We start from the raw sequence: 21,723 nt of genomic DNA, 5'->3' as shown, positions 1-21,723 counted from the left end.
AGATGATACCTCATTGTGGTTTTAATTTGCATCTCTCTGATGGCTAGTGATGCTGAGCATCTTTTCATATGTCTCTGGGCCCTCTGTATGTCTTCCTTGGAGAAGTGTCTGTTCAAGTCCTTTGCCCATTTTTTAATTGGGTTGTTTGTCTTCCTGGAGTGGAGTCGAGTGAGTTCTTTATATATTTTGGAGATCAGGCCCTTGTCTGAGGTATCGTTGGCAAATATGTTTTCCCATACTGTTGGTACTCTTTGTAATTTGGTGCTGTTTTCTTTAGCCATGCACTGAAACACCAATCCAAAAGAATCTGTGCACCCCAATGTTCATAGCAGCACAATTTACAATAGCCAAGTACTGGAAGCAACCGAAGTGCCCATCAGCAAACGAGTGGATCCAAAAACTATGGTATATTTACACAATGGAATTCTACGCAGCAGAGAGAAAGAAGGAGCTTATACCCTTTGCAACAGCATGGATGAAACTGGAGAGCATTATGCTAAGTGAAATAAGCCAGGAAGTGAGGGACAAGTACCATATGATCTCACCTTTAACTGGAACATAAGCAATAGAAGAAAAAAGCAAACAAAATATACCCAGAGACATTGAAGTTAAGAACAATCTAACAATAGCCAGGACGGGGGTGGGGGGTGGGGGCGGGGATAGTGGGAAGAGGGTATTACAGGAACTACTATAAAGGACACATGGACAAAACCAAGGGGGAGGGTGGAGAGGGGGGAGGGAGGTGGGTTCACCTGGGGTGGGGTAGAGGGATGGGGAGAAAAGGCATACAACTGTAATTGCATAACAATAAAAAAAAAAAAAAAAAAAGAAATTGTAAAACTATTTTCCAAAGTAGATGCACCATTTTACATTCCAATGAGCAATGTATGAGTGACCCAGTTTCTCTGCATCGTTGCCAGAATTGGCATTAAACTTATTTTTATTTTAACTGTCCTGATGTGTGTAGAGATATCTCATTGTGGTTTAAACTTGCATTTTCCAAAAGGCTAATGGTGGACACATTTTCATTTGCTTATTTACTGTCTGTACATCCACTTTAGTAAAATGTCTTGTCCTGTAATTTGTCCATTTGCTAAATAGATTGTTTAATGTTTCACTATTGAGTACTGAGAGTTATTTATCCACTCTAGATACCAGTCCTTTGTTGGTTGTGTGACTACAAATAATTTTCTCCCAGACTACAACTTGTCTTTTCATCCTCTTAATAGGGTCTGCTGGGGATGGGCCCATTTTTCCATTTTCCTTTTATGGATCATGCTTTCAGTGCCATGTGTAAGTGCTCTTCACGAATATCCAAGTCCTAAAACATATCCTCTATTTTTTTCCCTAAAAGTTGTATAGTTTTTTATTTTTCCTTTAAGTCTATAATCTATTTTTGGTTAATTTTTAAATAAAGTATGAGACAGGTTAAAGTTCTGGGTTTTTTGCCTTTCGGGCATCATTTGTTGAAAAAGCTCTCTCTCTTCCATTGAGTTGCTTCAGAATTCTGTCAAAAATTTGTTGGGCATAATTGTGTGGCTGTATTTCTGGAATCTCTATACTATTCATTGCTCTATGTGGCTATCCTTCTGCCCACACTCCACCATATTGATTACTGTTGCTCTACCGTAGGTCCTCAAATCAGGTATATTGATTCTTCCCATTTTATTCTTCTTTGTATATATTTTTGGATGTTCTAGCTCCTTTGCCTTTTACATAAATTTTAGAATAAGCTTGTTAATATTTATTTAAAATGCTTGCTGTGATGTTGAAAGGTATTGTTTTAAAACTATACATCAAGTTAGAGAGAAGTAACATTTTTACTTTGTTGAGTCACCCATCCTATGAAAAGAGTATGTGTCTTCTATTAGTAGGTCTTGATTTCTTTTATCAGCATATTGTAATTTTCAGTATACAAATCCTACACATGTTCTACTAGATTTATACCTAGGTATTTCATGTTCTTTGTGGTAATAGTGTGTGTGTATATATATACGGGCTTCTAGTTGTTTACTGTTAGAATATAGACATGGCATTGATTTTGTGTGTTGATTTTGTAACCTGTGACTTTGCTGAACTCACTATTTCTATGAAGGAGGGTTTTCTTTGGGATTTTCAGTATAGATAAGGTCATCAGAAAACAGAGAAAATTTTCTTTCTTTCCAAATGGCATGATTTTTATTTTCCTTTTCTTGTCTATTGTACTGACTAGAACTTCCAGAATTATCTTGAATAAGAGAGGTGAGATTAGACATTCCTGCTTTGTTCCCAGTCTTACAGGGTAAGCATTCAAGTGCTTACACTTGAACATTAAGTATAATGTTGGCTGTAGATTTTGTGTAGTTGCTCTTTATGAGGTAAGGTGGTTCCACTCTATTCCTAGTTTGCTGAGAGGTTTTTTTCTTAATTATAAATGGGTACTGGATTTTTTTCAAATGATTTTTATGTGTCAATTGGTATAATCATGTTTTTTTTTCTTGAGCAGGTTGATATGATAGATTGCACTGACTGAATTTCAAATTTTGAACTAGCCTTGCATACCTGGGATAAATCACTTAGCTCTAATATATTATTATTCCTTTCATACACTATTAAATTTGATTTGCTAATATTTTGTGGAGGACTTTGTGTGAAATACATAGTCTACTAGTTCTTCCAGCCAGAGTCTGTGAATGCTAAATACTCTTAATCTTGTTTCTCTGGAAATGTCTTCTTTTGGTTCTCACTCTTAAGTAATGATTTTGCTGGTTAAAGAAGTATTAGTTGAAAGTGATTTTTCCCCAGAATTTTGAAGATATTATTCCATTGTTTTCTGACTTCTTTGCTTATAAAAGTATGCTATCATCAAGTTTTCTTTTCTTTGTAGATAACCTGTCCCTTCTCTCTGGCTGCTTTTAAGATTTTTCTTCGATATTTCACATTTTAAAGCTTCTCCACAGTGGGCCTATGTGTGGATGTTATTTTAAAGTTTTGCTTGGGATTTTGTGCTGTGTTTCAGTCTTAAAGCTCAGGTCTGTCTTCAGTTCTAGAAAAGGTCTCATCAGTTGTATCTTCTGTTATTGTCTTTCTCCAGCTATTTTTACTCTTGTCTTCTGGAATTCCTATTAGACATAGGTGGTCTTGGTCATTTTATCCTGTCTCTGAATTGTCCTTTCTTGTTTTTTAAAAATTTCTCTGCAGATTGTGCAATTTCCTAAGATTCATATTCTTATTGATGACCTCTCTCCTTAGTTAAATAACCTGTTCCAGCAGTGCCAGTGATCCTGATCAGTTCTGTGTAAATGTAAGGGCTTAGTACGGTGGTCACTAGTGTTGGTCCACAAATATTCTAGTTTTTCTTTAAGCATATTGTTGGCTTGCACTTCCTTATTCCGTTTTCAGTACATCATGGCCTTGTGACTTCTTTGATCTGAAATATCTCTGCTTGCTTTAAGAAACTTTAAGAGCCAGAGGAGAATTTGTCACACTCCCTTTATCTAGCTTCAGTGACATGTTGAAATGAAGCTTCTATTAGCGTGGGTTCCTGAGTGGCTATAATAGGCAGACACACCTACCAACCTGCACTGGACATGCAATTTGAGTAAGAAACAGGTTGGATGTGATAAGTGCCATTGAGATTTGGGGGTTGTTTGTTACTGCAGCATTATGCACCTGTGCTAACTACTATACTTGGGGACTTCCCCCAAATGCAGGTATTGTAAGTTTGGACTCCATCCCTGTGCATGGCTTATGGTTTCTTCCAGATGACTTTTTCTTTTCTATCCCATGCCTGGGTCATAAGGCCAAGTTATTTGCTGCTTGCTTTCCTTGGCTGTGAGTAAGGTCTTCCCCTGCTCCCATCCCATTTTATTAAATGACCAGACCATTTTTGCAGGGGGCTATTAGTCCATCTTTCTGTTCATTTTCCTTTTGTTATATACGTATTAGTCCAAGCCCAAAGGCCTGGGACCAATACCCACTTCTGAAATATACATGTTCACTGCCGTTTCCATTTTTATAACCTTCTTGATATTCCCTTTCCTTTCTTTCAAACTTGGCCATGTATTCATTTTTTGTTGCTATTATATTTTGTCCTGCGTTTCTATGTGTTTATAATAAGGAGGGGACTGTTGGCACTCTAAGCTTCTTCACCCTGACATATTGCTAGAAATCTCCCTATCATTCTTCCTTCAAAGCATAATTTCTGTATTTCCTGGGCTCTTTCTGAAGCATTATTCACATTCAACTTAACACCAGCTCTCTAGAATCAGGGCTGCCTGGGTCATACTCTTAGGGATGATGATTAGAGGACTTGAAAGACATGGATCTACAAACACAGTGGAAGGTTGAGGGGATGTTAAAATTTAACGACAAAGTTTAACAGTCAAATAGACAGGGAATGCCAAGGATGGGGCCAGTTACCTTACAGGGAAATTTCCAGAAACAATTTAGTCTAAAATGTGAGTTAAAGGCATGTGACTAATGAAAGTAAAGACTATCAAAAATCAGCCAGCCTAAAATGTAATTACTGTAAAATTAACTATAAACTTAGCAAATAAAATATAACAATGTGACAGGGCAATGATGGGGTATTTATTTTGAATTGGGGGGAAATTGAGGTGATATGTTTGAATTAACTCCACAGGTAAATAGAGTAAGTTAGAAACTAATAAATCTCAAGTGGGAAATGTTTTGTATTTAACATTTTGATGTAAATATTTCTAAATAAAATTCATAATGTCTTATCTTAGAAAACAAAATGTAATTGACATTTTAATTTATAACTCAGGCTATCATTGTGAACATCAGTTAATTGACAGAGTACTTACTATATACCAGGCACTGTATTAAGAACAGTACCTATGTGATCTCAATTGGAGGTAGTAGGTATTTATGGAGGGAGCTCACAGACTAATTAACTTGCCCAAAGTCACACAGCAGGTAAGTAATGGAGTCCAAATGAGGTGACTGTAATCACTATACCAGCTGCTTCTGTTACACTCAGTACCCTTTGTGGGGGGGGGGGCAGAGGGAGAGGGTACATAGCTATAGGTATGGATGGCTTGGGACACGGGTGAGTAAGTACTATAGAGAGAAACACACCACTGAGGTTCTGGATCTGCTTCTGGAAGAGGTCGAGAGATCAATACATAGAGCTATTATTCTGGTTCTGCTGTCAAAAAATCTGCCCCCTTTTCAAACTGTCAAACTGCTCTTCATCCCTCAAAATCCAATTCAAATGCTACTTTTCATTAAAACATTCCAACTTTTCCAAACTGGAATTTCTTTCTTTCTCTGTTCAGTATAGTACAGCGGTTTAGCACGTGGACTCTGGAGACAGACTGCCAGGGTTCAAATCCTGCCTTTGCTGCTCAGCATGTTAGATACATTCTGTCATAAAGGGAGTGCTTAGCAAATGTTAGCTATTATGACGGTATTTATGCTTTCTTATGTCTACACTTCCTCCATTGGAACACAAACTCCTGGACGGCAGGGGCCAATCTTACTCTAATTTCATGACACCTACAGAATCCAAACTCTTCTCTCTGCATCCACTGCTAACATCCTCACCTCCCTAAATTATCACAAGACTCCTTACTGGCATCCTGGCTTCTGCCCATGCAGTTTGGTTTATGCCAAACCCAGCAGCCAGAATACAATCTTCATAACTGAAGTGATGCCACCACTCGTAACTGTGCCAAATAGCCATTCCCATTCTGATGTGGCCAGCATAGCCCAAGTCTCTGCTGTTGGAAGAGCCCTATATCTCAGTCCTTATTCCTCCGTTACTGTGCAACCCCAGTCACAGTGGTCTCCTTGCTGCTCCCTGAATGTGCAAGGCATGCTTTTGCTCAGAGCCTTTGCACTGGCTGTTCCCCCTGCCTGGAAGTTTCCCAGATATATGTGTGGCTTATGGCTTCACATGTCCCATGTCATGGCTCAAATGCCACTTTCTCAGTATTGCTGTCCATTATTTTTAAAACGAGACACCTCTCCTGCCTTTATCTCTGTACCCTTCCCCTACTCAATTTTTCTCCACTGCACTTACATCATCTATCGTATATTTTATTTATCACATGGCACCACAATGGAATAGAATCTCCAGAATATCAGAAGGTTGTGATTTTTTTTTTATTGTACCCAAGACTATTTTAGTAAGAACTCAGTAAGTATTTGTTAAAATAATGATTTTCTTTCTTTCCACCTGATCTAGCAACATGTACATCGTAGGTATTTAATATATATTTGTTAAATTGAACTCTTTTACTCTTAAAAAGGTTCCTATGTTACTTGGCTCATTTTTTTTAAGATTTCATTTATTTACTTTTAGAAATAGGGGAAGGGAGGGAGAAAGAGAGGAAGGGAACCAGTGATGTGCGAGAGATACCTGGATCAGCTGCCTCTCTCCGGACCCCACCTGGGGACCTGGTCTGCAAACCCAGATTGTGCCTTGATAGAGAATCCAACCGGTGACCTTTCAGTCAGCAGGTCCATGCTCATTCCCCTGAGCCACACCAGCCAGGGCATTACGTGGCCCTTATGAAGGTAAATGGGAGCACAGGGAAGTACATAATCCGAGAATCATGCAAAACTAATTACTAAATCAAAGTACAAAGCATCTTGTCCCAAGGGAACTTTCTTCCCCAGGAAAATCTTCAGCTGCACTGTCCTGGCCTATTTGCCTCTGCCTTGTTAACACAAAAAGGAATAGCAACATCTGGGTCCTAACTGACCATGAATGGGGTATAATTCCCTGGGGCAGACGAGGACAGGAGTTTGGTGGGAGAAATCCCTGAATTGTGGAAATTGAGATGTGGGAAGTCACATAGAAAGGTCAGCCACTTTTTTATTGTTGAGTCTGACTATCTTTCTAAGTGTGTCAAGCTGAGGGATGAGGTGGCAGAAAAAAGCAGTTCAGAGATCCCTGCCTGGGCTGGGTAACTCTGTTGGTTAGAGCGTCATCTGTGATACCCAAGCTTGTGGGTTTGATCCCAGGTCAGGGCACATAACGAATCAACAAATGAATCCATATAAATAAGTGGAACAACAAATCAATGTTTCTCTCTGTCTCCCTTCCTCTCTCTAAAAATCAATCAATAAAATAAAATTACCAAAAAAAAAAAAGGAGTTCAGAGATCAAACAGGGGTCAAAAGTAAGAACAGCACAAGATAGAAGGCGAGACAGACTGAGGTGAGCAGGGTCCTGCTAGTCACGTGTACTGGGATTAAACACTCTAGTTCAAGGACTTGAGGAAGGCCAGACACTTGAGCCCTCCTTATTTTCCTGCCAAAGTAGGACTACTTTCCATTCCCTATTGGAGGCTGGTTAAAATGCCCTCATGTGGTGCTGCGTTGTAATAACACTTTAAATCTTTCTTAGGCCAAAATACTACCCTAATCAGTGATCCCCAGACCAGCACCAGCATCACCGGGGAACTTGTTAGAGACACCAAATTCTGGGGTCCCATCCCATATCTGCTGAACCAGAGCTCAAGAAGTAGAGCTGGACAAAGCTTGAGAACTGTAATACTGAATGTAAGTGTCATGAGAAAAAGTGCAGCAGAGTAACGCAGGGTGGATACTATCTTACTCAGAGGAGGGCTCTCCGAGGAGCCCCATCTGAACAGGGGTCTGAATGAAGTGAGGAGAGGGGTCATGCAGACGTGGGGGGCGGGAATTGGGGGATGAACCAGGCAGAGAGCAGCGTGGGCATGGCCACTGAGGGGGAGCCGGCTGGAACAGCCAGAAAGCCAGCATGTCTGGGTGTACGCATGGCTTCTTTGTAGTCTTGATTTATGTGTGTTTTAAAATCCTTACATGGTTACCATGTGCCTTGAGTTATACTGAAAATTCCTTAAACACAAGAACCAGATTTCATATATTTTTAAAATAACTCACCAAGGCACTGTTAACAGTGCCAGAAATTCAATAGGTTCTTAATAAATGCATATATATATGAATGGGGAAAACATTGAGAAGTGGGCAAAACTTATGTGTGTGTTGGTGGGTGGAGGGGATGAAGGATTTATTCTGATCATGTTTAGCTTTTTATTACTGGAAGATACTTAGCCAGAGATGTCAGAAAGCCAATTAACTCCTTGGAAAAATTCCGAAAGTGAAAAGTTGGTGGGAATATCATTTTTAATGACATTAAGAATGTCATTAACCAAGGCTTGGAGAACTCAAACTCAGCATGAGGGAGCTTTCCTTGATGGGAAACAGTTATGTCAGTTAGGTGCCCCACCACCTTCCTTTGCTCCATTGGAGGATGGGGCTTGGGAGATGCCAAACCAAAAGGTAGTCATGGAAGCTGAATCTGTTCCAGGGGGTTTAAGTTTCCCCTTGCAATGCTCAGAAACCAGTTCGACACAGTGCGAAGTTTGAAGAGGCTGGGATAAAACCAAATTAAAATAAACAGAAAGCCTGATGACACTAATTTCACGGTCTTGAAGAAACACTTTCTGAGTTTGGGACACTGCCATAAGCCTGACTGTCCCCTCAAACGAGAAAAGGAGGAGAAGAGAGAAGAGTGTCGTGTGTCTGGATTAGTCTGCCCGGGCAGCCATAACAGAGCACCATGGACAGGGTGGCTTAAACTCTGAGAAGTTCATTTCCTCACAGTGCTGGAGGCTAGAAATTTGAGATTAAGGTATCAGCAGGGTTGGTCCTTTGGAGGCCTTTTTTCTTGGCTTATAGATGGCTGTCTTCTTGTGTCCTCACAGGGTCATTGCTGTGTGTGTCTGTGTCCTAATCTCCTCTTCTCATAAGAACACCAGTCATTTTGGATAAGGGCCCACCCCAGGGACTTCATCGTGATTTAATTACCTCTTTAAAGTCCCTATCTCTACATACAGTCACATTCTAAGGTACTGGGGTAGGTGAAGACTTCAACTTATGAATCTGGGGGGATGCAATTCAGCCAATGAAAGCCTCTAAAGGAGCAGCTCACAACTGACAAGAACTGAGGCACCACCATCATGGCGGTGCCTCGGGGACTCACCAGCTGTCCTGCTCAAAACCAGCTTTTGGAGGGAGAGTGAGTACCCTGCTGGGCCAGGCAGGACCTCATCTCCAGACCTCGAGGCAGCTTCATTGCAATCCCACATCACAGAGCTAACCTGAGAAATCTGATCGCCAAGTGACCTGGCCCCTTCACCAACTCCTTCGCCTCAGAAGACATACGGCTACCCTCTGATAGTGCAGAATGTGTTTTTTTTTCTCCCAACCTATAAGAAACTGCCAAACATCTCAGTCTCCTGATGTCAGCAGGCAGCCCTCTGCAGGATAGCGCTAGAAGGAGGGCACCAAAGACAGAGTTCTACTCTAAAGCTGGCTTGCATCTTATTATTATTTTTACTGTTTATTAGGATATTCTTTAAAGTTGGTACCAAAAAAATATGTGGGAACTTTTAGAATTATATGAACCTAAAGGATTATATTTTAAAGTCAGTTTTTAAAGGAGAAATTAACTTAGCAAAAAACTTTGAAAGGTGCAGTGAACCCTGCATTTACCAAAAAAAAAAAAAGTAAGACTTACTAAGAGATTTTAGGCAGAGTTTTCATAGCAAAGGAAAACAAGAGGCTGACAAACTAAATCTCTCCCCTGGAAGTATTTCAGGCATATTTTATTAATGTCTCTAGTTCCAACAAAATCATAGCAGAGCATGTGAGAGTATGTCACCTGAATCCAGGTACTTCCACCTCATTCCTGTAGAGAGTATAGAGTAACAGCTGGTATTATTAGAAAATATTTAAAAATCTGGAATTTTGTCATCATGGGAGAGATTCCTTCTCTCTTTCTTGCTGTTCAAAGCCTTTGACAATGACCTGCCCTTCAAATTTTCTTCTCCATCTGAAGTTACCACCTGCTAAGACCAAGAATACCCCACGGCCAACCATCTGAGGGCCAGATGAATTATCAAGGTTATATCAACTTCTTCCATGTCTCAGATTAGCTCACCAGAAATCTGTAGAGTTCAAAAGACATGGCTTTATACTATACCCTTGGATATTGATGTTTTATATAAAGATGTAGCTATATGAAGAAACTGTCCATAAAACAACTGGTAAATACAACGATTGATTACATAATGTAATGTCAACATTAAGTTCTTGGATTATAATTCTTTAACACATTTTTTTTTCCAATAAGCCAGTATAAATCTCTTCTTAAATAATGAAATCTACTTGATTCATTACATTTCTGCTTTTATCTCCTTTTTTTTTGTTTTTTGTCTTGGCTGCAATTACAACAATTATCCTTATCTTAATTTCTCTGACACACATATTGTGCCCAACTGCTATTACATTAATTTTGTCTTAATGGTTATTATATACTTTTACTGGTTTTGAATAAGCCAAATCATAACTATTTTGGACATAGAGAGGTGTAAATAACAGATAAAACTTGCCTTACCTTCTCTCATGTTGTCTTATGAAATTTGATGAAGAGTTCTTTTTTTGAATGAGTATTTTTACATCAGAAAAAAAAAAGCAAAAGAAGTTTTCTAGGTGTCTGGGTTAGGATGAGCTATCACTTCTGTGAGAGAGACAGAAAGAAATATTTCGCACTGGCTTATTGGTAGATTAACTTTCTGAAATGGCTGTGGAAATTAAACCCCATAACTCCATAAGTGGCTACTTAACCTCTGATCTCCCCCGGAATTATTGAAACATTTTTGTGTTAACTTTACAAAAAGGTGACCTACAGTCCAGGTTTAAGGATACCCTGGTGTAAAGAAAGAAAGAGAAACAGCAGGCCCCAAGTCTCCTCAAGACGCTTCTCATGCCAACCTGTAGGCCCTGGAAATAACTGACTCAGAGAGCTCCAACCCTCGGAAACAATCGAATCTCCTGTTCACCTCTGTCGATGCTTTTCATACCTGCATTCTGTCTACAAATTAATCCTAGAGATACTGGTAAAGGCCATTGACCTTCTCAGGTACCTATTAACTAAAAAATTTCTGCAAAGTCTGAGAAATCATTCTAGAGTTTCAACCCAGAATTGTAACAGCAAGAGACTGCTAAAGACATCTGACTAAAATTTATTTTTTAAGATAAGCACAACCACATCATGAGTCTACATAATCTTTTACAAGAACGTTCTTTTTTATGGGTGAATTGAGAGCCAAGTGGGTAAACTCGAATAACTACTCCCTTCTCTCAGACAGCCTCATATATGAAAACTCAAACTCCTAAAGGAACATTAAGGGTGATTACTTTTATCACAACAACTGTTTCACTATATCAAAAGATTTCCTGAAATATTTCTTTTGGTGGTTAATTCCCAGTCCCAAAGCCATTTGTTTTCTTAAAGATTGACTCCATTTATAAAATCTACCTTTCAAGATATTCATTACAACAAGTGCAAGAAAGCTAAGCTTTTTGACTTACCTAATTTAGCCAAATTAAAATCCTAAATCCTAAATACTTCCTATTGTATAAAGAGAATTTCTTCAGAACTTCCTCCCTTCTTTCCCTCCCTTCCCTTTTCTTCTTTCTTCTTCTCTTTTTCCTTCTTTCCGTCTTCCTTCCTTCCTCCCTCCCTCCCTTCCTCCCTTCCTTCCTTTCCCCAAACCCCTGGTCTATTTAATGTTTTTACTATGTATGTATGTATGTATGTTAGTAGTTTAGCATGGCTCATTTTTTTCAGTGAAATATTAAACTACAATATTTATAGCAGAGAAAACTCCACAGTATTCTGGAGTTCTAAGGAACACAGTTTGAAAATCACACCTCCAGTTCACTCTCCAGTTCACTCCAAGTCCCTAGAAGTTATTTATCTGAACGTGCTGGTACTTGTCATACTTTCTGAAATACCCAGAATAGGCAGCACTACAATCTCTACAAATCAGCACATCGGACCCCTTGTATTAGTCAGGGTTCAGTTGCAGAGAACTAACTTAGTATAAGCAAATATAGATTTATTATGTGGTTTTCAGAATCATTAGGTTGACTTAAACTATGGAACTGGGATACTGCAGAACCTATCTGACAAAAGAAGCTGCCCACCAACCCAGACAGCTGTCACTCCAAAGCCACACCGCCTTGAGCAGGAAGCGCCCAATAGGTACTGGAAAGCCAGACCACCCCTCTGCCCTCGGTACTAGAAAAATGGATGCCTTGCACCCTGACTCTCAAGGCTATCAAGCTGGTGACTATGTCCTGGGACTTTGGCAAATGATGCTGAAGAAAATCCAAATGCCTCCAAAAATGCCTTGGTTCCTATTTCTAGAACCCAGTGCATTTGATATTCCAGAATGAGTCTGTTTTCTTCCTCCAAAGTAAAGGAAGGCAAACCAGTAGATGGCTGGAGTGCACCGTGCCAGCCAGTTGCCATATCCACCTATCCCATACACTTAGTTCCCATACTAGAGATAATACTCAGACCTTTTTTTGATAGCACCCCAAAAAGGTCAAGAATGTGCCCCAAACCTACTGACCTGCTATGAAACTCACTCTTGTAAATTCTTGTTTTTATATTATATTTCAATCACTACTAGCACTTAGAAAAAACAAATTTCATAAATGTTTCACTCACTCTGGAGAGCAGCACTACTTTTCATTTGTCTAAAATTTATTTCTATTTTAACTATCCAAGGGATAAGGTTCTCACTCAAATAATCTGAGTCTTACAGTCTTTGCTCATAATAACCCTTATCGGCTTTCCACTTGGTAGATGGAGATTCCTCAGTCCTTTCCCCTAACCTCCTACCTGCTCCTGTACACAAGAGGAAAAATTCTGGCAACCATGAACTTTCTGTTCCTTAAACCCCTCCTTCGCCCAGGGAATGGTCACTATCACTGTTGCCACATTGGAATAAAAGAACAGCCACGTAGATACTCAACAAGTCACACGCATGGCAAAAGTTCTCCCTTAATTAGTCTAAAATCCTCCTGAGCCATTTAAAATCATCCTTGCTTGTTGAGTCTGAATTTACGAGACAACTTGTTACAGAAATGGCAACACGTCTGGCTGTGGGCTGGTAAGGGAAGGTCTCTTTTCTAATTGTCACACTTTATACAAAAATCAACCCAAAATAGATCATGGATCTAAATGCGCAATACATAAATATAAAACTTACAGATATTATTTAGGACCTTTACCTTTGAGAAGAGTTCTTAGACATAACCACAAAAGCACAATCTATAAAAGGAAAAACTGACAAAATGGACCATGTCCAAAACAGATCCCTTTAACAGGATGAAAAGACAGGCTAACCGTTCAGAATATGGTCAACACAGGCATCTGGCTACAGCGAGAAGGAAGTGCTGCTGTTCTTCTTGTTTTCACAGGAGTTTTATTTTCAAATTCCTGAGCGCACAGAGAAGGGTGGGAACGTCTTGCGGCTACTTTCCCCCCTGAGGCTGCAGAACAGCCAGACACCAGCGCCTGCCTCTGGTCACATTCCAGACAGGCATTTATGAGACAGCGATGATTAAAAGGCAACGAACGACCCCATCATTGAGACCCAGACCTAATATCATCAGTGGGGCAGTTTTTCATGGAAATTATTTCTAAAACCAAACTCTACTGCAAAGCAGTTTTTACTTTCTTCTGTAGACTTCCTTTCTCCTCATCTTCTCCATTTTCACTGAAGAGAGAGGGCAGGAGAAATGGTATAAATGCCACCGAGAAGAATTTTGTTTGGACTACGATGGGTGGCGTGGGCAGGGAACCCAGCACTCTGCAGAAGTAAAGGCTTAGAGGTGTAGATCATTGGAACCTGGTCATGCTATAAATCAGAGCTGCTGAGCACCTTTCTTTCTTTACTCTGCTGCCTGATAAAGCTCCAAGAATGACTAGCTCGCCCTCAGCATCAGAAAGGACAAGTGTGCTGAGCTGTCATTTGGTCCTGCCTACAGTCCCAGTACCCTCTTTCAAATGAGAAGCCCACATCCAGCCTGCAGGAAGGCATCCGAGGGAGAATCTCCTAACACACACCAGCGATGGCTAAGTTCTCTGTCCTAAACACGGTGGCTCTCCGTCCTCTATCCTCGGGTCTTTTTAAAGCCTCTGTGAAATGTCCCCAACCTCCATGCGTTCCTCCCATCCCCTAAATATGCTCAGGTAACAGCAAGGAGGAATCTGTCAAGTGGGAAAACAATTAAGCAAGCAGGTTTGTCTGTAGGCACAAGCCACCTGAAGTGAAGGTGAGTTTCATCCCCTCCAGGGAATGGTAGTGGATTGAGGATCTGTTTAGTGCAGACTGCATCCTCAGGGTACCTAGTCGCCCCACTGCACTGCCTAAACTGAAGAAGGTCTCGAGTGACACACTGCACATGTGCAAAAGAGTAGCTCGAGAACTGGGTTTGATGGGCCTCCTTCCGGCTCTGTGGATTTGAGGCCATAGCAGTGGTGTGGGTCTTCCTGGGGTGGCACGCACGCCAGCCACTGGAGTGAGGAGAGTGAGGCACTCTCTAGGGGTATAACATTTAAGAGGCCCCAGAATACTCAGTAATCAAGATGAATAATAATTTACATGCAATTTTTAAAAAAAAATCAAAATTAAAGCAAAAATCCATGAACAAACTATGAAATTTTAAATAAGGACAGGATCAACAGGGCTTTGGGGAAGATCTTAAAATTTTGTGGATTAAGGTAAAATGACAATGTACAGATACTGAAAGATACCCAGGTGTTCAAATGGCATCAACAGTGGTTTTGCCTGAGGTCCCAGCTCAGTATCAAATCTGCATCCACCAAGGGCTGGGAGACACCTGCTGCTCTTGGCTCCCGGCTCTCAGGGCAGCCGTGGCTGAAGTGTTAAATAAAGCCTGGCACACGGGAGTTTTCCTGAACATAAAGGTGAATGAGGCCCCTGGCAGGGAGACTGTGTTTAGTCTCTCTCTGACTCACTTTCCTGTTTATTTCCCATCCAGGTTCAACTGAAGTACTCCACAAGGTCAGGTGTGGCTGGGAGGACATTCCCACACAGGCCACCAAGAGGTAATCAAGGGCAGCGCCAATCCCACTGGCCCAATGCCAATTCATTTTCTGGAACCATAGCTCCCCTTGTTTGGGCAAGCTTCTCATTCCTCTCCTCTCACTGTGTTCCTTTGTTTTTATCCAGGAGTTGTAAAAATCCCAGACCAAAAGCCCCTCATAAAGCTGGAAGATTAAACATCCCGGATGCACTTTTTAATCAGCTGTGACTCTGCACCCACAGGAACTTTATAGCAAAGTGTGCTCAGAGTAAAACTCAGCGTTTTGCAGAAGGGCTGCCACATCAAGAGAGAACACCAGCCACCCTCAATAATTCCTAGGGCAAGGCTGCCATAGGCTCCTGCAGCCTCTCGCCCTGAGGCTTGCTTCCAGAGCTGCCAGTATCTACCTGTACTGCCAACTGTGCTTGGCTTGGATGGGAGGAACTTCGTGCCTGCAAGACAAAGGGTCCATTATCCCACAGGTTTAGTGTCCTGCAGGTGTGGGGGAAGGCACAGAGGCATTTACTCTTATCTTCATTTTATTTTGCAAAACACAGGCTATCTTTACAAAGAACTGAACCTCACTCACTTCCTGCAAAGCACAAGGGAGAAACTCCACTCCTAAACCGTCTCCTGGTGCTCTCACTTCAAGCATGAGTGGGTTTAAGAGAGCACGAGGCTCCATAACCCAGCTGCAAAGCCCGAGCCTGGTACTGGTGTGGAAGCCAGTGTCCTCCTGACACTGCCAGCTCCGACACTGCTGGGCCCACAGGCTCCTTTGGTGTATCACACCCCTTTGTGCCGCTTGCCTTCATTAATAAATGAGCCAATAGAAATTGAAGGCCTAGACTAACTGCTTCTGCCATTTAATTAACTTTGTGACCTCCAAAAATGAAAAAAACAGAATTTCTGTGGCTTTTTTCTCTCATTTGTGAAATGAAGAACTTGGATTTTAAGCGAAAATGAAGCATAGAAATTTAATGTTAAAAATTAAAATTGATAATGCAAATAATAATAGGGGCTTTTTGTTTTGTTTTGTTTTTGTTTTTTTAGGATAGATAGGACAATGCCTGAACCCAATCTCGTCATCTGGGAGTGAAGAACAAATTCAGGATAACTCTTCACATCTTTCATCTCTTTTCTTCTTCAAGCAAAGCATTTGCTAGGCTTTACAAGGCAGAATTTAGCTGTCTTGTGCATGGGGCCAAATCCTGAAGCATTTTCAAGCTGACCTAGTTTCTGCCCCCTCTTCCCCTGACCCCATCTGTCTGCAAACGCAGGTACCAAGTGGGAACCTTGAAATGGCAGGTTAAGCAACAAGCACAATTGGCAAAGAGGGCCAAGTCCTCATAACCCGTACATTTTGTTCAAGGGCCAGAAAAAACAGCAGAGCAAGATAGAAAGTGAATATCCAATATGAAGATAAGTGGTAAGGCAAAAAGAGAGAAACCTCCCATTTTTCTTAAAAGCGTATTGAAATGCTATGCCAATGCGTGCCAAGACCCTGTATCCTTTCATGTGCAGGAGGGATGAATGGCTCGAATTTACAGCTTTCACTAACATCCACTGGCATTTAGGTCGCACTGCACCTCTTCTTCCTGGAGCCATTTACAGCCTCCTCTGGACTCCCAGACAGTCGCAGGGCTTATACCCCAACTGGCCAGGCTGCTGAGATGGGGAAGGTGGCTCCTGAGAAAAAACACTCATTCTGGTCTGTCCCCTGCTATTCCCTATACGAGTAACACAAGCAAATACTGCTGGCATTTTGGCTCAAGCAGCTAACCCCAGCGAGGTCTGAGGGGGCCCAGTCCCAAAGACATCTTAGGCTTGCTGCTCCCCAGCAGGCAAGTCTTCATATTTGATGTTCAATCAGTGGAGGTTCCTAGGACTTGTGTTTTTACAAACAAGATCAAATTAACATGCAGTTTCAGGGGTATATGTTCAGAAGTATAAAAATAGACACATGCAATAATAAAGGGACATTAGAAATTGCTTTTTGAGGCTCACCGAGAGATCTTTCTTTCGTCTGGTTGGTCGTTCTCACCACTGGAAGGCTTGCTCGAGTCCGGCTGCCTCTGGAAAAAGGACTTGGAGCTTCTCCCTCAGACATGGCTTCCAAAGAATCACCAGATGTCTCTGATAAATGCTCAACTGGCTCGCCCAAACTGGGAGGTTGAGGACTGTGAGACAGTTTGGGGCTTCTTGTCTGCAAAAGGCATTTGAAAGAAAGTGGAAAAGTAAACTATTATTAATTATGCTAAAAATATTTTCAATGACATCAAGGTCTGCCAATCTACAAAAACAATATAGCAAGGGGAGGAAGTCCATCAGAAAGAGTAGATAGAACTGAAGACTCAGTGGGTCAAAATTCCAGCTGTAAAAGTTACTGGGGGAAAAAAAAAACCAACCATGTTACCCCTGAGCATCCCATTAAGATTTTTATCTCTGAACATCTACCTTACAAATGCCATTTTGGACAAGGCGTTGAGGACAAGCCACATTATAGGATATAATGACGGCATAGCAATTCCTTTTGCCAAACAAATTCTGACAGTTGTTATAATACATGGGGTTCTGCACATTTATATACAGCCATGAGCCCTGTAACGGCGTTTTGGTCATTGATTGACTGCGTACACAATGGTGGTTCTATAGGATTATACACAACCTAGGTGTGTACTGGGGGTGCAATGACAAAATCGCCTAATGATGCATTTCTCAGGACATATCCCCATCATTAAGAGGCATATGACTATATACCTGAATGGATAATGCATTTACACCAGAATATACTGAACACAACCTGTCCTTTAAAGTCTTATATCAAGAATATTTCCAAAATCAATAACCTAAGATTATGAGGGAGATATTTATATCACAGTTGAACTTTCTTTTGAGGCACAAATCCTAAAAATAAGATTATGTCTATTTGGTTATTACCTTGACAATCAGCATGAAGTTGTATAATAACTTACACACATGTACAACTGAATTTCTCTCTTAGTTGTCTATACTGTGATGGCAGGAAGTAGGATGTGTAAAATCTACACTCTCACAAGCTCTTAGTCAATGACATTCCTTGACCTCATATTACTTGTTGAGCACTGTGGAAGATGCAGAAAAACAGAAATGGATCCTGATATCAGAATTTCAAAACTACTCAATGAAATTAGTGAAGGACAACAAATAACACAACATATCAGTAAGTGTAAACTACAAACTGTGTGGCATACCCGTTCATACTTTCTACAGACATCTGTTGAGCATCCGCCATGCTCCAGGCACTGTGCTACATCTGAGGACAGAATGATGCACAGAACAGATATGACTCCACCCTCATGGTGCTTACAGTCCAGTCAGGTGACAGACATTGCCACAAATTAAAGGTGCAGCAACCCAGACTGGTGGGGCTGGGGGGTGGGGGAGATGCATATGGGTGGAGGGTTGGAAAAATGTAAACTGTGATTTCAAGAAGGGGGGAAGTTTGGAGGAAAGGGGAAAGTGCAGGGGAGGAATGAAAAGCAGGAAAGCCATTCCAGGTGGAGACAACAGTACATGCAAAACGCCTGAGGCTGAAAGAAGTGGCAGGCAAGCACTGGAGGCTTGGTGGGGCTAGAGTTCATCAGAGACCAGAACAGGCATAGAGGCCTGGAGTCAAGGTGAGAATTGTCAACTTGACTCTAAGGTACTAGAACATCATTTAGGCAAGAAAAGGGACCAGGTAGCCAGGATCAGATACTCTTTTTAGAAGATCACTCTGCTATTGTGTAGAGGTTGCAAATTATACATGTTGATAGTCAGAAAAAGGGAGTCAGTGAAACTGGGGGTATTCGGCTGAATGAATGTATTATCTCAGCTTTCCTCTCCCACCGCCTGCCCTGACTTGTGCCTTCTGGGAGGCAAACTGATCTGAGTTAATCAGGTAGGTGAGTTTTCACTTCATAAGATGCCAAAGGTACTGGTGGGCTGGTGTATAGACATACTGTTAGTGTCCCTGGTGGCCAATTTTTTGGTTTGTTTACATTCCTTCATTTTCTTTGCCTTCCTAAGGATGTCAAAGCATTTTGAAGTTAGGCACTGAGGGACTTAACTGTCAAGGCAGGACCCATTTTGTGGGTTTGCAGCCTGTGTGGTCACACAGGACCCTGTCCTTGAAAGGGCTTCCTGGTTGGTTTCACAATCTGCTGTGGCTGTCTTGAAATTTGTAATGATTTTAGCAAGAAGGAGCACTGATAATTACATAGCCAGAACTACCTCAGGCTCCAGCTACAGAGCTCTTTTTTCGGGATGCCCAGATGTGCCTGACACTCTAGGGGAACAGAGGGTGCAATGATCAGCTTCTTTCCCATCTTTCTTCCTAAAAGTATAAGGATACTCCTCTTGGCAGGATGCCACACCTTGCTACACCTCTCAGGGCCTTTCCATGGGGGAGACAGGAATGAGGTCAACACACAGCACCCCACACCCCCTTCAGTGCAGGATGTGGCTTCAAGGAAGTGGACAACCTGGGTGTTCCATAGGGAACACTCAGCTCAGATCATGTGCCAATAATAGAGCCAGAAAGAATACCCACTGACAGTTAAATTGTGTCTCTGGGTTAATTTTTCTGCACAAGCCTCCAAAGTGGTTTATTTCCAGATTTGTTCCTTATAAAATTTGCTTCTGTTATGGAGATTAAGATCTGGTTTTGGCACTGTTTAAGAGTATTGTTTGACTAGAAAAACCAACCCTACATCACTGTGCAGCTCACCAAAATATGCATAAATTCATATGGTCTTCAATGAAATATATTGAGCAATGAACCTGGTTACTATGTTCAGCAGAATATCAAGCTCAGATGTCCTCAACCCTGACTAAAAAAAAAAGACATTCAGTTTAGCAAAATAGCTAACAAATAATATTACTTGAAGCAACATGGTTTCATTTTAGAACCTCTGCTGTCTGGTGATCTTTGCAGCCTATGGCAGACATGATATATCTAATGAGTTGTCATTTTCCAATGCAAATGGCAATAATCTTGAAGAAAATCAAAATCAAATTCCCTTTTCTTGTTCAGGGTCATCATGGTAGTAGTATGTACAAAAATAAAGATGTAAAGGCTAAATCTTCATTTTTAGCTTCCTGTCCACAGCAACTCAGTTCCAAAAGACTCCTCCCCTTGTTTTAATGTCATTCACTTTTTCATGACAAACAATAGTTTGTCATGCAAACTATTACTGCATATTGCAATCTCCTCACACAGTACCCTCCCCTCTGATGCCAGCTCGCTGCTGAGAGACAGCACTTAGTGCAAAGACAATGGAAATTGCTGACACCAGTGTCAAATACCCTAGGATTTTTGAAGAGACAAGTAAAAAGCATTTGGAACAGGGATTCAGTGCTCAGCACAGGGCTAGGCTCCAGGGGTTAGAAGTATCATATACGGTTCTTGAGCTCATAATGCTTTTAAGGTATAGTTCCGAACTAAGAACAATATACACTTAACATCAGGACAAGAAGAGCTAAGAGCTGTGTCACTGTGTGTGTAGAAGGGCTTTGAGGGGACAAGTGCTGACTTTAAAGGGTCGGTTGGGAGAGGAAGAAGAACATGGGTGAGAGGCATGCTAAGCGAGGTCACCTGCTCGTGTTCTCAGGTCTTCATGCACTCGGGGGGCACACGGGAGGAGAAGGCAGGACAACTAAGTTTCTCCCTACTGTGCACATTCTGAGGAATGGGAGCCAGATGCCTTTCTCTGCTCCCTCAGCTAAGCTAACAGATACATGCCATCCAGTAGCAGTTGAGTACCAAGTTGTCTCTTTCCACAGGCAACCTCATGGCGGGATTGTTGCTCCTGCAATCCTTCCCAGTAATACTGAATACACAAGAAAGTTCCACTCTTATTGGTTGACTTGACACTTAGCCATTTTTGAAAGGGTTCCTAACCCCCAAACAATGTTCCCCCTCTCCAAGGAATCCTTCCCTGCCCACATGAATAAGCCCCGGAGCCCCATATCTAGAGTCAACATACTTTGCAGCTTCTCTGGAACAGTTCTGCTTTCTACCTGTTGTTCTAATGTAATTATTATTAGTAACCACCTTTCAGTCTCAAACATATACTGGTTTGAGCAATAAAGTGTATGGTCAGCACTCCCAGCCCCATCTCAGATGACTGGACTGAGCAATGGTCACCTAATTTTGGCTGGACCAATAATTTTCTTCTCCCCTGGAAATGCAGACCTGGGACAGAGGAGCTGTTAGTGTCTACTGAGAACTTGAAATGTGAGGTCAGCTGCATCTGGAATGGGCAGGAAATATGAAACAGAGAAAGTACAGAGAACATATGAAGCAGATCTGTATAGGAAAATGGAGATGAGAGGTGCCTGTGTCCCCAGTGGGAAAGCCTAAAACATAAAAAAAAAGCTTTCTGGGCCCCCAAGAGTCGCAGTTCCTAATTCTAGTACACCGGGGCCCTTACAATTAATTCCTTCTAATCAATCAATTTTTGTTCTTAAACTAGTTTAAGATGACTATGTGCCTTGCAAACTGACCATCACTGACAGAGACCAATTCTAACAGCTCCCCTGCCCAGGGTGTTTTGATGCTCACACATTTATAATATTAGTAATAACCATGGAGAAAGCTAAACTCTCTGGAACAATAATTCCCATTGTTTTGTATTTCAAACATTGAGCTTACTTTAAAGTTATATGGGAGGACTTCTGGTCAAGATGGCAGCATATGTAAACACAGATCACCTCCTTGCACAAACACATCAAAATTACAACTAAAATATAGAACAACCATCATTCAAAACTGTCAGAAGTCAAGTTGAATGG

The 21,723-nt window shown here is 41.3% G+C and overlaps 1 protein-coding gene across 13 annotated transcripts in view; it reads right to left on the bottom strand.

The window, feature by feature from the left end:
• KIAA1217 (KIAA1217 ortholog) overlaps positions 1–21,723 on the bottom strand; it is a 300,119-nt gene that overhangs the window by 130,557 nt on the left and 147,839 nt on the right. For all 13 annotated transcript variants that reach the window (XR_008426659.1, XM_053922560.2, XM_024576431.4 and 10 more), the window contains one exon: positions 16,915–17,113. Coding sequence is in view for 12 of the 13 variants with exons in the window: in XM_053922560.2 (XP_053778535.1) it covers positions 16,915–17,113 (199 nt within the window). In the remaining variant the exon portion in view is untranslated. The remainder of the gene's footprint in view (positions 1–16,914; positions 17,114–21,723) is intronic.

Source organism: Desmodus rotundus, chromosome 4 (genome assembly GCF_022682495.2).
Source record: "Desmodus rotundus isolate HL8 chromosome 4, HLdesRot8A.1, whole genome shotgun sequence".
NCBI classification, from domain to species: Eukaryota; Metazoa; Chordata; class Mammalia; order Chiroptera; family Phyllostomidae; genus Desmodus; species Desmodus rotundus.
The sequence above is the reverse complement of the archived record's forward strand: the minus strand, read 5'-3'. Positions and strand labels throughout refer to the sequence as shown.